Here is a 16446-nt window from a genome sequence, read left to right as displayed (position 1 = left end):
AGATCCTTACGCTTGCCCATTTTTTCTTCTTCTAACACATCAACTTTGAGGACAGAATGTTCACTTGCTGCCTAATATATCCCACCCACTGACAGGTGCCATGAGATTATTAATGTTAGTCACTTCATCTGTCAGTGGTCATAATGTTATGGCTGATGGGTGTACATGACCACTTCTATTACTTTTGCATCATATTTAGGCCAATCTAACATAATAGTAATTAAAACTGCAAACATCTAATTCAATTTTCCAACATGTGCACGTCCACCTTCCGACAGCACTGTTTTTTGTTTAAATTATTAAAGCCTATTAATTCAAGGGTATTGCTTTATTTATTTTTTTGAAGTTTCCACATTATAGAATAGTGAAGACATCACAACTATGAACTAACACATACATAATCATATAGTAACCCAAAAAAAAACACTGTTAAACAAATCAAAATAAATTTTCCTTTTAGCTTGAGATCAGACTGTCCGCAGATTTGTCACTGGTGTTACAGTTCCTGCTGGTAACACCAGCGATAAAACTGTAACACCGAATTTTTTTTCTTTCAACACATATTTTATAAATGCCTCAACGATTCTATGCATAAAGAACATTTATTACTATGGCTTTCCTTTCGATGGAATAATAAGTTGCTGAAAAGCAGATACTCTAGACAGTGCCAGTCTACAGACCAAGACCACAAAGCACCGTGATATTTTAATTTTAAAACACTGAAACTCAAAATGAATTAATGTATGGCGACATTTGCTTCATGTTGGGAAATAATTGTAAGAAAGAAAAAAAATTGAATGTTGCTTCTTGGGGAGGTTTACACCGATCTGGGAGTGGAGTAATGGGGCACCTATCAATCATATCAACAGATCTGCATAACATTGGCCTGTATTTGAGTGTGCCGTTACTGAAAAACTACAACTTGAAATCTTATGAACCAGCTGGGATCTGGGATAAAGGTTTTATGGTCAGACCTACAGGTTTTTGACCCAAACCTCCCTTGTTGACTTTTACCAGTGGTTTCTTCTCCCGTTTTCTGATTGTCTCAGAGTTTCCCATTAACCACTAGCTGAAGGCTAAGTGCAAGCTGTGGGTGGTGAATAAAAAGCATAGAGTGAGTTAGCGATCAGAGGTACGAGTGATCAAGTGATCGCAAAGGCCTACAATTGCAGCAGGGTGCCCCAATATTTACACTCCGTATGCCTCAAGAAACAATCTCTACAGTGAATTATGGTGGAGACGGCATCATGCTGTGGAGATACTTTACATCCAAAAGGACTGGCCATCTTGTTAAAATCAAAGGAAAAATGCACAGAGCACAATACAAGGAAATACTGCAGGAGAACCTACTTCAGGCTACTGAAGCTATATTGGAGTGGCTCAAGAACAAAAAGGTGAATGTTCTGTGATCCAGTGTTCTCAGATTTTCGAATCTGCACTATTTGAAAATTGAGTTCCACAAGCATTGACCTACTAATCTGAACAACCTGAGCCGATCTGCCAGGAGGAACGGGAATTCACTCCAAGACTGCGTGTAAAGAGAAATCAGGCATGTGCTTTTGATAAAAAAAAAAATAGACCAATTAAAAGAAACAGGGGCTTGATATTGAACAGATCGCAAACATTTATAAGATACACACTGACATAAATTGGGAACAAAGAAAATGCCAGTCAGTTGGCAGTTTTCATTATCTATGGTGTAAAAGCTATATGGAAGCTTTCATCGATCAGCCATAAAACATTTGTAGCTATACTGTTCCAGGTGCCCTGGAAAGTGACAATTCAGTCGGGTCTTCTCTTCAGCCAAATAGTAGCAACAACACAATGCAGACTGAATTAACCGCGATCAAGGGCACTGTAAGAAGAGAAAGAAAATATAATCTGTGCCACAGGCCAATTACTTCAATCAGCTAAACAGTTAGTGGGATTATTTTTTTCTATTTAACAACAAGTATTAATTTGTGTTTCAATATATATTTAAATATGGTATTGATTTTACCTCTCATCACTGTCCTCACAGAACGGACCAGATTCATCAGCTGGACTTTGATACCTGGTTCATCACCAAATCCTCCAACACTTTGGTCGACACCCCAGCCAACTACAGGGGATAAAGCAATTCAATATATTTATGTAAAAGCTTAAATGGATTTTGGCATAAAGACCTCGTTAAGACAGTCCAACTAACGTAGTTAGGTGGAAAATCCTGTTACTGCAAATGCTAGCCTTACAAAACTAAGAATGTGTGTAAAATGTACGCAACACCAGCATTAAACAACTTGATTTGAACTCAAGATGTACCGTACTTTTTCTCCACACTCACAGATTCATTACGACAATTAACCATTTACATTCATATAATCTAGATTTTCACTAAACAAAAAGTACACTAGACACGAAGTCGAAGCTAGCCATCTAGCTACATCAACACATTTCCAGTTACAAGCACTGAACAATATGGAGACAGCCACTTACTTTTACTTAGAAATCTCTCTTCGTGCAATACAGCGACAGCATTTACACACAAAATAACAGCTTGGATAAGAGAATATAAAGTAAACGCCATTGCTCGGTTAGCTAGCTAAAATTGCTGCTTTCCCGTATTTACCTTTGACGTTGCCTAAATGTATGGCATTTTCAGGAGGACAAATAGAACGAGACTACGAAAGCCTGACTTCGCGATCGAGTGAATGACTCACGGATGAACAGCTAGCCGATGTAAAACAAAACTACACAAAACGAAATGCAGGTCTCAAACTTGACACCACCATCCATCCTTACTGCTACCCGATCACTCCAAAGCACGATAACCATATGGTAGAACGTAATTATGTTTATATAGATCTCTTGACTATCCAGTTGTAGTGTTCTTGGTTGTATTTGCACGTATCTTGGTTGGGCCTTGCAATTGTTATTCCTTTGTTTTGATAACAAAATGAAACATGAAATTGCCACTGCAGACTAGAGACCAGGTGAAACATTTTTAAACAAACATAAAAAGAAACATGGTAATGAGAATAAAAATCTTTATTAGTGTTTTATGAAGTCTGCATAATATGCCACACGCCTGAGAAGCTTATGGTCAGAAAAAAACCTGCTCTATCAATAAACGCCCTCTACTGGTAAAACAACTGCGACAACTACTGTACTGACTGCTTTGCAAATATTTTACTGTTAAATACACACATTACTGTTCTACTGTTATGTATAATGTACATCTGGTCCACTTCAGATTTGTTATTTACTCTCTTCACATTCATATCTTGTAGGCCAATGGTACAATGCTTCAACACAGGATCCTATAACACATGGTTTAGTTCCCCCAATCCAAATTCACTAGTTGCACTTACAAAGTACAATCACTAGTGCCGTAAGGTTAACAGATTAATAACATCAATAAAGGAGAAAACAGATGTTAAAAAAAAATCTTGCAACAGCCACAAAATGACAATAATGGCAGACTGCAAGCTCAAAGTCATGTTGCACATACTGTATTTTATAGACATGAACAAATACAATACACACACTAATACATAATCTATGTCCCAGTGTGCAGTTTAATTTCTTACGTTGATGTAAGAACATGGAATACTGCCATGTTTCTGTAACATTTAGCAAAGAAATGACTTGCTGACCTTTATTCTTTACCAAGCACCAAATGGCTTCCAGACATCAAATGTGTTTCAAGAGTGAAGAGATGAATGAGTCAAAAGAAGTTCATACAACACACCTTGGAGTCAAATAACCAAACCATACACTGCAGGAAAGCAGATATCAGGTTCCAGGCATTTACGCCTCAATTTGTGTACTTCTGATGCACCAGGTTTAAAAGAGAAAAAAAGAAAAACATACATGGGGCAGAGTTTTTCTTACCAAGGCAAGGGCTTACATTGGAATTAGATTCAAGTTGAACCTTTAAAAAAAAAATACAGGAATGATCCACGGTCTCCATAGATTGCGAGCCATGTCACATAAACAGGCAGTCTTGAAATATTAAATTTAATAAAAAGTGAACGACAGAAGAAAATCTAAGTATATTTATATATAAAAATACATGAGAATACAAAAAAGTAGCAAAAGAAAGGGGATATAGGCTAAAAACATAATAGAATGAAATTCACTGATACTTCAATTCTCAAAGTGACATAACCTTTCAATAATTCACCTTTCGAGACCTGGACACCCAGTGATGCATAAACAAAGCAATTGAAGCTGATATTCTCTGGTCCCTGCCCAATGCATCCAATCCTAAACAAGTTCAGAACTTACTAGCCTGCATCTTAGGCTGTGTATGGTGTTAATGAAACAATAAGCCACCTAGAATGGCAAGGGGCTAAAATGTATGTCAACTATAGCCAGATTGATTTTACAGCTTAGTTTAGTTTTTGACTAAACATTCCTTAATGTCAAGAAATGTGTCTTACAACGACACACCTCTGGAATAAAAAAAGAAAGATTCTGACAAAAGGGTAGAGTTATTTAGGTCAATTAAGTAATTACATTTAGAAAAAGAACTATTTAGCATTCCCCTCCAAGGAGAAAGCGACAAAGGCCATCTTAATCTTTAACCAAGCTTACTCCCCCTGACAAAGAATCCACGTTTTCCAGAGAAAAAGTTACCTCATGGTCAAAAGAATGGATGAGTTGAACCAAAATTAATTTAGCATTTACACTTGTGTTACTTATACACTCTCAAATACTGAGATACTATGAATATTTTTGGTATTTCCCCTGCCTCCAACCATTCATCCCTGGACATTAAAAACCAATATACATTTCATTTGTACCACAAATAGCTCTAATATTAATGATTTGGGGGAAGCAATTTAAGAAGGTGCATGACAGATGGGTAACAAAGTGCCAAATTCTATTCTGAAAAGTCAGTCAGTATGTGCATGTTTTTTGGTGTGTGTGGGTGTGTGTGTGTGTGTGTCAGTGTGTGTGTGTGTGTGTGTGTGTGTGTGTGTGTGTGTGTTTTAGACAGGGATGTGGAACTAAATGAACATACAAAATTTATTAATTCTTCAGCTTTTTTCATGATAGGACTCAAGTTTGAATTTCATGACCTTTGAGTGGGCAACATTTTGGGTCATTTTCTAGCATTATGACATACTGGAGCAGCGTACAGAAGGGGAACCCATCTGAGTCAACACTTTGTCCAGCCATTGCAGTGGTCCATTCAAATGCAGTTCAATCCAGCAGGGAGTGCTTGTGACAGTCTGCCGTCTGGGAGAGAGAAAGACAAATTAGCTTCATTTGAAACACAGGAAAAAATAAAGGGCAGCTTCTGACTTCCTTCCCCAGTGGTACTGTTACAGAGGGATATAGACATTCTAAGCTGTACACAATGTTTTGTAATTATCTGTATGTCAATTCACATGTTACGGTCTAACGGCTATCCACCTTCTAATTACAAGAATAAAAACATTAATAGAATAAGTCTGATCACACTTGCCTGTATTCAGCCCCCCAGCCTTTGACAAAGCTCATGCGAATGGTGCACATCCTAGTGAGCTGGTACACTGCCTCAAAGCCTTGGTTCACAGACTGAGCCAGCAGGGCTGCAAACTCCTGGTTGTTGAAGATTTTTAGATTACAACCTGAGGGATGATGGGAGTAGAGTCAACTGAGGATCATGGACTTAAGTTTGCCATCGATCATATTGCATTAATTAGTACTATGACAAACATGGAATCTACACCTGAGAAAACATAACTGTTTGTCATACTAACAAACTAAAATATGAACACAAAAAAATTTACCTGGAGGGATTTTGCATACAGTGGCTGGGTGCCATCCATACCGCTGGTTGCAGTTCGGACTCTGAACAAAGATGGCGCTATCGCTGAGACATTCAGCAAACACCTCACCACCAATATAGTACAGCCTAACCCCTCTTCCTGTGGAAATAACCCCAAACAGATAAGCACAAGTAGTTCTGTTAACATGATCCACAGCTTTTGTCACAGTATAAATCCTGGGCACAACTAAATGAGGCCAAAACCTTCAGAAGTAGCGCGCTAGACAGGGAACGGCGTGTCGTCATGAGACATAGCTGCTGTACCTATGTGCCTCCTGGTCATCTCCACAGTGGCATTCCTGTTGACATTGGAGAGCAGGCCCAGACAGAAACGCTCAGAGTTGGAGGGGTCTGTGAAACCGTCCACGGTTAGAGAAGGCTGTGAAGCATGGAAGGTCTCTCCAACGCGCTGGTTTAGCTCATAATAAGCTATAGAGCACCAGAACGCGGGTTCAGAGTAAGTCACCGGCTGCAGGTCTGGGGGGGGGGGGGGGGGGGGGGGGGGTGCAACAGGACGGTTAATGGCTGGTATACATCAGTGGGTGCAGACCAACTATCTCCAGACCGGGCTGTTTGAATAGTACTCCAATTATAACTGACTACTCCTCCAGACATAGACAGAGCAGGTATGGAGAAACAGTTTTCATACCCATGCTATGATTGACAGGTGAGAGGGTTCCAGGGGACAGTTCCGCAGGTGAACCTGTCATGGCAGAAAACAGGAAATTATAAAAGTGGCACAGTCGTATTTACTGGTGCAAAGATGAATTGGATGCAGTTTTTCCTTTTATTAGTTTGTTACAACTTTCTACTTCAGGTAAGTGGCATACCTGTGTCCATACTTTGATTCATCGGTTGATCACTGGCTTCCCCATCCTCACTTATGTATCCAGGTGGTGGTGTTTCTATAGTAACCCAGGAAGGAGAATACTGATGAGCTGAAACAGATACCTGGTTATCAAGGCCTTATGCCTATGGGCTCATAGTAGAAGCACAAACCTGGGATGTAATTATTTGGTGGCTCAATTCCTACAGGAAAGTTTGTGTTCTCAGGTATGGAATGAGTGTAGTCATCCAATGGGGGCAGTTCTGTCAGAATTTCAGAGTGTCTTGGCACAAGCACAGGAGGCAGGACTAGAAGAAGTGCAGAGAATATTCCACAATGTCAAACAAATTTAAAATGAATGACCTCTGAACAAATCAACAAGTCTACTCCAACACCACCTAGCCACAAGCCTTACAAATAATGTTCACGTCTCAGGCCAGCATAAACTATTTCAAAGCAAGCGGTTAACATTAGCTTTGATGGCACCTAGAAGGCAACACACACGCAGTTCAAAAGGCAACCTACCTGGGGTCTCCACCCTCTGATAGTGGTACGGGTTAATGCAGACCTCGTCCTTTTTAAGGTGGAAGGCGTACTCGCAGGCCTCGATGGCGCGCAGTTCATGGTGGCTGTGCAAGTCAGGCCATCGCCACAAGCGGCAGTAGATGACATGAGGAAGACCCTTTCTGTGGGAGACCTGCAGGCGCCCGTCCAGGGATCTGACAGCACAGGCAACGTAGGGAACGGACGTGAGAATGGATAGAATGGGGAATGGAAGGAGGAATCGATAGGAGTAAGGAGATGGAGGTGAGTGTGGCCAGGAAGACACAAGGTTGGATTTTGGAGTGGGGGGAGGTGAGCTGAGAATGGTAAAAGGCATGGATGGAATTGGTTCTCAATGTCCCTCACCCCCTGTAATGATTACTTCCCACATCAAGGTTGTACAGTATGTAGCACAGGACAGTTGAGGATAGTCACCTGGTTTGGTCAGGGTAGCTGTATAGGCCTGAGGTATCCCACTGTTCTATCGTATTTGGTGTACTCAGTCCCCATATTTCAGAGCAATTGCTGTGCACAGAAAAACCAAACAAAACAAAAACAAATGATAAACATGGGGCATGAGTCATTCAGAAATACCAGTATGGGAAATGTAAACATTAAAAGGCCTCTTTTATTAGTCATTTTAAGGTATTTCGTTCTTTCAGTCAGGAACTGAAAAAGACGTCAAATAAGAGAAGCCTTTTGACAGAATAAAGAAAAACAACGGCTTAAGATGGGAGTACAGTAGTATATACAAATAAACAGTGTGGGAAACAGTGTGTGGGAAAAAAAAAACATTACTACCATGGCATTGTATCAAATACTCTAAATAAATGAAACTTTTCTAACACAGCTGTGAGGGTCGGAAGCACTAGACTTATCTTGAGACATTCAAATAAACATAGAAGACACAATGGGACCAAAAAAAAGAAAAGAAAAGAGGGCTCAACCTTGGGAAAAAGTACATTTCCATGTAACCACCCTCGCCATTTCACTGTGATTCTAATGGATATGTAGAAAGGAATGACTTGAAAATTAATTTGAGAAATGAAATAAAAATGGAATGGGGAAAATGATGTGATAGCCTGCCGAAGACACAATATCCTGGATAAGAGCCTCACTAGTCTCCCTCTGAAGTGGGACTAAATCTTAACTACAGGCTAGGCCTGTATATTTTGTAAGAGGTCTGAAACAGTTTCTAAACTTCCCTCGTATAGTGGTGATAGAATGTTTGTGAACCATTTAGCATTTTCTGTAGTTATGCAGACATTTGACCAAAGATGCGATCCCATCTTCATCAAAAAACCCTATAATTGATAAAGTGAGACATTTAAAAACAATTTCTTTATTGAGCAATATCATACAATATTCAAAGTCCTTGCTGGAAAAGTATTTGAACTTCTAGATAAATCTGCTCAAGAACATTTCTGAATGTCACATTCTTTGCAATCAAGTACAAATTTAAGCTTGACAGTCTACAAACTCAATATATGCATTTGTAGATTTAATTATTTCTACTTCTAACTTCCTCAAACTTTTGCAATATCTTCATGATATCCAATCATGGTAGGCTAGCATCATCAGCAATGTAGAAGTGCTCCAAAACATCTATTTTTGCATAAACAATGGCATTATTTACCATTCAGTTTTGGTTGAACAAAACATAACCTAAAACAATGTTTAAAAAACGAATAATAAAATGCTTCCAACATGTTTGGGGAGTCACAAACGTGATGTCACTGCATGTAAGAATGTGGGACCAAATGCTAAACCTTTGACACTAGAAAGGCCTTTATGGACTCCCCTTCCTGCCAGGATTTACTTTGACACATAATATTTTAATAAAGCCTAAATATATTTCATACATGCTATAGGAAAATGTGTTTTAATGAAAGTCCTGGAATATTATATAATTTTTATTACTTCACATTACTGTAATGTACTCTTGCCTTATGATTATGTGACGGATGGTAAATCCTTTAAAAAGTTATAATTTGAATATTTCAGAGTTATTTGGCAGTGGCGTTTTTGTGATCGCAGATTCAGTTCCTTCCAATTCAATGCAGAAATCCAAAATGCATTTACTTCATGGTATTCTGTAAAAGGATCTGAAACCGTTTCACTGCCCAGGGAAAATAATTACATGTCTTAAAACTGCTTATACCACAAAATTCTCTTAGTGAAATCCAAATTCTAGAAACTTGTGTGTAAAATAGAATGGTTCAAGGGTAAAGGACAGACAGGATTATGGCAAAAAAGCTGATTCTTCACATGTATATGAAGTTTGAATCTAATGACCCATCTGGCCTTCTACAGCATAGGTCCCAAAAGTATACATGGACCTCCCCAGACATTTGAAATGTATGTTTTAACCCTCAACTGGCACACCTAATGCAATGAAGCAAAGCAGAGACAGAACAAAAAGTGAGACAGACAACTTGGAAAAACACTACCATTCTTTTCGGATCCACATCTAACATGCAATATTTCCCAGGGTGGGTAGTGTGAGTGTTGGTGAGCTCTGGTTAGCTTCATGGCCCCTTCCTAACTAGGAAAAAAAAATTCTGTCAGTGAGATGTCTCGCTCTGGGGCAAAAGATGGAGGTAATAAGAAAGGCAGAGAGGCCCCCGTCGGCATACAAAAATTAGGAGGCACAGAAAAAATGACCACGCAGCATGTAGAGTTGAATTCCATCTATGACTAGACAAGTGCAGATGTCTTCAAGGAAGACCAGGGACTTCCATCTATGACTAGACAAGCCAGTCTCAAAACCAAGCCAAGTTCTTTAGAACTTTTCTATGTACTTGGGGAAGGCCAATGTAATGGCATGTAAACATGAAAAAACAAGTAGTTGAAAACTGACAAGTTTTGTTGCTTTGGCACAGTCATCCAGGACATTGAATTGGAAGAGTGACTGAAAGGGTAATGTGTACACTGTCAGCCATTTTAGGGGCTTAAAAGTAATTGGACAAATTAATGCTAAATCTAATATCTAGTACTTGGTTGCATATCCTCTGTCCACTGTGACTTCCTGACATCTGCTGTACTGTAGCCATTGGAAGTTCCTCTTTGTTTTGGGGCATTTTTGGTCTTCAGTCATTTTCAGCAAGTATAACACAAGAACATTCCACTTTTTGGCAGAAAAACTCCTTGATATCTTTAGCAGTATGTTTGGGGTCACTGTCCTGCTGCAAGGTAAAGGGCCATCCAATGAATTGAGGCATTTGGCTGGATCTGATCAGATGTTTCTGAACACTTCAGAATTCATCCTGCTGCTACTGTCGTGTTAGGGGGAAAAACTAGCGATCCAGTTGCTGTCTTACATCCTCAAGCCATAACACAACCTCCAACATTTACAGATGAGGTGGTATGCTTTGGATCATGAGCAGTTTGTTTCTTTCTCCACTATTTCCTTTTTGCATAAATCTCATACAGGTTAATCTTCGTCCCATATTTCCATGATACATAGAGGAAGAAAAATCTAAAGTATCTTGTAGCTAACTGCAACCCAACCATTCAGTTCCTGAGACTTACCAGTGGTTTGCATCATGTGGTAAACCCTCTGAAGTTATGCTGATGTAGTCTTCTCTTTATGGAACTCTTTAGCCCATCTATGCCTACATCCTTGAGTGTTCTTGATCTGTTCGACAGTTTAAGAGTTTTTTTTCCTTCACAATTGAAAGCATTCTTCAGTAATCCATCACAGTGGTCTACCACGTAATTTCCTATTGCAGTGTCCCCCAGTACGTTCTTGCTGCTTTCAATGTACCAACACCAGATTTTTACCCACCTATTGTTATGCCCAGGTCACAGATTCATTTATTCAGATTTGTTTGCCTCATCATGACCTGCTTTTATCTGCATTGACACTCAAGTGGAGAGATAAAAGCAACAGAATTCAAATGCTATACCTAGAATCACAAAGACCTTTCGTTAGCTTTTTTTTTTTTGCATTAACTAATAATGCAACAACACAGACCCGGCCAAGAAACCGCTGAGTAGGCAATTGTATGTTTGGGCCGCTACAGTGGAGTGAATGTGTATAAAAAGGGCTGTGATTCCTAGATGGTTCAAAGTTTATGGATGTAAATACCCACAAATTCAAGCTGACAGTCTGCACTTTAACCTCTTAAGTCGTTGTAATAGTACAGACCCAAAACAACGAAACTTGTCACAGTCCAAATACTTATGAACTGCACCGTATTTATTCTCAGGACTAAGATGAAGACCTGCTCACATACTGTTTAAAATGTATGCAGAAATGCAGTAAATGCTAAAGGGTTCACAACATTTCTCTAACACACACATATGACACATGGAGACCAGCAAGTAGCACTGAATGATTAGAAGTTATTTGCAAGACCATTATATCAATTACTTTACCTTCGAAAGGTATCCATACCACTTATTCCACACTGTCCTGTTACATTTATTTATATCAATCTACACACAATGTCCCATTAATGAAATAATAAAGTGTAACTAATTTAATGTACACTAGTATTCAGACGCTTTGTCATTACAATCCAAACGGAGCTCCGGTGTATCCTTTGTCCTTCCATCAACGTTAAGGTGTTTCTAAAACCTGATTGGAGTCCACTTCTGGACTGGAATCAACACTGTCTATTTAAAGATCCTACACTTAAAAGTGCATGTCAGAAAGGAAAAAAAACAAGCTATGAAATTCCAGGAACACTCAGTAGACCTCTGAGGTAGAATTGAGCTGAGGCATAGATCAGGAAAAGGTCAGGGCAACAACAACCCAAGAACACAGCCAAGACGATGCTGGATTGAAATTAAAATCAGTTTACCGATTCTACCAAACCTAACTGATAGAACATGAGAGGATCTACAATAAAGAATGTGAAAAACTGCCCAAATCCAGGTGTGCAGAGCAGGTAGAGGGATACCTAAGAAGACTTGATTCTGTGATCAATGCCAAAACGGCTTTTTACAAAGTAGTGGTCTGAATACTTATGTTCATGAGATTATTTTTACCCCAAACAACTGGCAGAACTTTCCCCGAAATGTATAATTGTGGAAAATTAAGTCTATAAACAAACAAAATGTTCTTAGCTGGGGGGTTTTTCCCCATGGAACATTTCACAGAGAACATGTTTTACTCTAGGACATCAAGGTTAACGTGTTGATAAGGAATGTTCTGACCCTACATCCTCAGACAAATGTGACAAGTACATGAAGGGGGAGTGGGCTGACTCAGTGCATACAAACTGTCTGATATTCAACGGAATACAGCAAGTATTGAAGTTCAAATCATTCAAGCTTCTATGATAGGCCACTGCCTATTATGGCCGATAATAAATACACTGCTGAAACACACTACAAAAACAACCCCAGACGACATACCTTTCTGATTCTTAATCAACTGGGCACTCAATGCAATAAAAAACATACAATGTCTGTAAGCAGACCCTAGCCCAGCTGCGCTTGCTTACCTGGGAATGGTAACACACTTGGTGTTGCAGTTCTGGGTGGTGATGGCCTTCTCCAGCTCATCCAGTTGTCCAGTCTTCTTCAGCTTCTTCACCAGGCTCTTGACCGCCTTCTCACACCACTTCTCCTCCTGGCCATTCTGCTCTCCAACCCCTGCTCCCCCAGGGCCGCTGGCTGACTTCTTCCAACCCAGGAGCCTCTTCACGACCGGAGGGGTAAAAGGCAAGATGGAGGACATTCTGGATGTAGCGAGGATGAGTACTCAGAAAACTCACACACACACTCTAAGGCAGAGGGGACCTGGAGGAAGGGAGGCACAGATTTGCCCTTTCTCTAGTGTGGTCCCTCTGTTTCGTGAGCAATCACAGGGCTGGTGTGAGGATGAGCTAGATATGTGCAGAACAGATGAGACCTGGGAGGGGGGGGGCAAAACAGGAATTCAGTATGAAATGTCTAATGAGATTGTGATGAGTGTTAAGTGTAAGTAGTACATTCAAATGTGTGCAGTGTCCTTTTCAAAGTTCATGAGTGGTCTTAAAAAACAACATAGGAAGACAAATCTCAGAATTACAGTTTCAGTAACAATTTCAGTTGAATAAGAGAATATCATGTTATAATCGAGGTGCCAGCCCTGAATGCTGATTCGCAGAAAGCCGTGGTATATCAGAAAACTACAAAAAGTCCTCTTTAGCCCTGCCTAAGCTCGACATATACAACACCCCCGTGTTATTCCTTAATAGGCAACTCAATCACTCAGTGGAATCACTAGCAGCAAGTAAACATTCAATATTCTTTACGAATATACACAAATGGAATGTGTCTGTGTGGGTGGATGCTGTATCATCACATACTGTATTAATTCACACGGTTGGTAAGATACGTTAGCTAGCTCCCGCTATACATTAGTTATTAATTTGATACATGCTTGTTAGTTAAAGTATTGCAGTCAACAAGCTAACTATGCATTTCAGGCAATAGGCTAGTTAGCTCCATAGCTACCTAGCGCGTTATACTTTCAGGCCGGTTGGTTGATGAAACTAGTAAGCTCGCTAGCTAGGCATTTTTATCAGCAGTAAATCTAGCGAACTCAGTACTACTAGCTAGCTATATAGCTAACGCTAGTTTTTATAACTACATAACGTTATTTAAGTTAACTATGTATCTTATTAAAACGTATTAACTAGTATGAATGGTTAGGGAAATTGAGTACACGACGACCCGTTTGTTAGAGAACATTTTCGCAAATTCCTTTTGTTGTGCCAAAGTCAGCGCAACAATTATAGCTAGCTATGTACCTAGGTTTTTGTCTTAATAAAGCCTAACGCTATTTAATACATTTCACATTAGCTAAATTACATGTCCGTTGACTACAATTAATTAAATGTACAGTAACAATAATGTATTATGTTATTGATAACTCAAGAAGTACTAAATAAGTTATTTACCCAAAACTAAAAACACAACGTTAGCAACATCGCTAGCGTTAGCTTGCTAACTAGCTAAAAACATCAAAGTCGAGGGAAAATTAAAAGCATTGCAATCATTACCCTGATGATGAGGCTCACAAGCTGTCCTCTATGTAGGGATATGTGCAACAGTCGAAAGTGGAAATTCCTCAAAACCTAAGGAATACTTTTTCTTAAAAAGAAAACAAACTACAAATGTAGCCGCTATCTCGACGAGAAGATTGTTGTGTTGCCTTCTCTCAAGTCTAATAACTTGCTTGCTAGCCGCTTAGCTTCACAAGCTAGCTAGACGTGAACAAGAAAGACAACCAAGCAGTAGGTGAATTCAGAGGCATATTCCCGCCTCTTATAATCTGATTGGATAGAACATGACCATCGAAAAACGTTCTTATATCCGAATGGCTAACATTAATATCAATCTTTATTGTTTATTTGACAGCATGGTTTGTTTTACAATCTGTCATTGTCAGAATTATCTAATGTTCCGTAATTATACACATTTTAACGATATTTTAACTTTAAACTTTTTTCATATTCCTAAAAGACAATCATTATTAAGAAAGTATGCATAATTGGTTTCACAAAGATCAGATTAAATGCGGAAAAATACAAGCGAGGATACTTACACATACAAAGTTTGACTAGATAACGTTACGTTTTTGTTTCATATTAACATAATTCGATAGGTTGAATCCGGTTTCAACGCTCTTCAGAGAACCTCATATTTCAGTAACCACATATAAGAGATGTCTAACGGATCCAATACAAAAAAGCAAAGCTGTACAAATTGTGAAAAAGGCAGCACAGACATTTCTTGTCTATTCAGGGAGGCATATTGAAGATGGGTTCACACTGAAGCGTGCCTTGATAATACAGAAGAAAGTAATTCCGAAAAGAAAACAAAACAAGCAAGTAACATTGGAATATGTAAATGCTTGAATGATGTCAATAGATCGAAAACCATTACATTTATAAACAATAGATTAAACCCAGCAGCTGGAACTCAAACTGCAGTGCTCCCCTTATTTGGAGCATAACGAAAGCGGATTTACCTAGCTGTGAAACCGTAGGTGTATCCAGCGTAACCAGTAATTTGTTCTTGTACTATATCCATTGTTTTAACCTTGATAAGTTATGTCCTATATGGTTGTTTCTGCTATGCCGAGATATACAAAATAGCATGTTGCTCTCATATAAATAGAGGCCTTTCCCTACCTTTCCATCTACAATATGCTGAAGAGGTATTGGAAATACATTTTGCAAAAGTTAGTGTAACAAAATAAACAACAAGGGAGTCTTTTTAAATCAACACAATCACTTCACAAATGCAAAACATTTCAATGTTGCGTGACATTTATCTGGGAAAAAATTATTGGTACCCCTATAGAGAAATCAAAATAAAACCCAACAAACAGGCGTCTGTTTATACTTTTTAGTTAGTCTCAGGAATAGTATTAGCTGGTCCAAATGGAAAATGAGCAGGATTACGGTGATGGGATAGTGCTGCTAGTGTCTACAGAGAATATGAGGAGCCTACAATGCGTATTGTACGGACCGGTAAGAAAGTTTAAATGGAAAATATCCCAGGCACAAAAAACGTATTTCAAACATGGACTTAAGATGTCCTCCGGTGATTTACGCTAGTAGAACAGTAAAAATCTTTACTGTAAAAACGTTTAGAAAAACAGATTTGACTCTATCATAGCCTATAGGTCTGCCAAATATATAATTATTAAACGACTCCAAAATGTGATTGATCACTGGGATAATTCCTTAACCACTTCAAAATGCGATTGATCAAAGTAACAATTAGTGGAAAAAACATAAGAATTGTGCAGCCGGTGTGAATATTTATTGTGGGAGTTCTTAGCTAGGTTGTTTTGAATGAAGCATCCCATGTTTATAGTAATTTGGGCCGTATGAGCCGAACGCCACCCTCCTGGGCCGCAAGAAGAATCTCGATTGCATTTCCTTGATTCCACAACTCATTCTCAAGACCATTGAGATGTAGAGAAAACTAATCTTGAATGATCGGTATTGCCATTGTTGGCAACCTCAAATGTAAAATAGTCAACTAAATGGGGACTATGTTGGTTTGGAAAATCAGCAAATGATCATGACAGTTTTTAAAATTGTTTCAAATTGTGGGCTGGAGTTAGTAAATGCCTTATACACCGCCATCTACTGGCCACAATAAATGAAAAACAAGAGATATGGTTTAGGACCTTACTACTGCGTTGCAGTGAATCACAGACTAAAAATATGCCTACTTTAAAATTTCGTTTTTAATGGCACGGTCTATATGCTGTTACAGCCATGAGGCACGATTCTCTGCTCAGATGTCACAGACAGACGTCTGA

General features: G+C 39.0%; 2 protein-coding genes across 2 annotated transcripts; both read right to left on the bottom strand.

The window, feature by feature from the left end:
• Positions 1 to 313: 313 nt before the first annotated feature.
• Positions 314 to 2773, bottom strand: LOC105014506 (immediate early response 3-interacting protein 1). The gene is made up of 3 exons (XM_010876899.4): positions 2476 to 2773; positions 2000 to 2101; positions 314 to 1855 (listed from the first exon to the last, which is right to left on the bottom strand). Exons 1-3 carry the CDS (start codon positions 2564 to 2566, stop codon positions 1800 to 1802), a joined length of 249 nt encoding a protein of 82 aa, XP_010875201.1. The 5' UTR covers positions 2567 to 2773; the 3' UTR covers positions 314 to 1799.
• A 236-nt stretch (positions 2774 to 3009) lies between these two features.
• LOC105014505 (mothers against decapentaplegic homolog 2) lies at positions 3010 to 15536 on the bottom strand. The gene is made up of 11 exons (XM_010876898.4): positions 14168 to 15536; positions 12623 to 13032; positions 7605 to 7694; positions 7152 to 7345; positions 6800 to 6934; positions 6631 to 6705; positions 6450 to 6503; positions 6065 to 6277; positions 5763 to 5900; positions 5456 to 5600; positions 3010 to 5226 (listed from the first exon to the last, which is right to left on the bottom strand). Exons 2-11 carry the CDS (start codon positions 12856 to 12858, stop codon positions 5103 to 5105), a joined length of 1404 nt encoding a protein of 467 aa, XP_010875200.1. The 5' UTR covers positions 12859 to 13032; positions 14168 to 15536; the 3' UTR covers positions 3010 to 5102.
• Positions 15537 to 16446: the final 910 nt, after the last annotated feature.

The sequence above is a fragment of the Esox lucius genome, chromosome 13 (assembly GCF_011004845.1).
Source record: "Esox lucius isolate fEsoLuc1 chromosome 13, fEsoLuc1.pri, whole genome shotgun sequence".
NCBI classification, from domain to species: domain Eukaryota; kingdom Metazoa; phylum Chordata; class Actinopteri; order Esociformes; family Esocidae; genus Esox; species Esox lucius.
The sequence above is the reverse complement of the archived record's forward strand: the minus strand, read 5'-3'. Positions and strand labels throughout refer to the sequence as shown.

Bases quoted from the DNA above. Each gene is read 5' to 3' on its own strand.
- LOC105014506 (XM_010876899.4), bottom strand. From the start codon at position 2,566: ATGGCGTTTACTTTATATTCTCTTATCCAAGCTGTTATTTTGTGTGTA. The intron at 2,102-2,475 runs GTAAGTGGCTGT...TATCCCCTGTAG, and splicing joins AGAGAGATTTCTAAGTAAAA to TTGGCTGGGGTGTCGACCAA. The intron at 1,856-1,999 runs GTAAAATCAATA...CTCTTCTTACAG, and splicing joins TGTGAGGACAGTGATGAGAG to TGCCCTTGATCGCGGTTAAT.
- LOC105014505 (XM_010876898.4), bottom strand. From the start codon at position 12,858: ATGTCCTCCATCTTGCCTTTTACCCCTCCGGTCGTGAAGAGGCTCCTG. The intron at 5,601-5,762 runs GTAAATTTTTTT...ATCATCCCTCAG, and splicing joins TGTATGCAAAATCCCTCCAG to GTTGTAATCTAAAAATCTTC. The intron at 5,227-5,455 runs GCAAGTGTGATC...TCTCTCTCCCAG, and splicing joins GGCTGGGGGGCTGAATACAG to ACGGCAGACTGTCACAAGCA.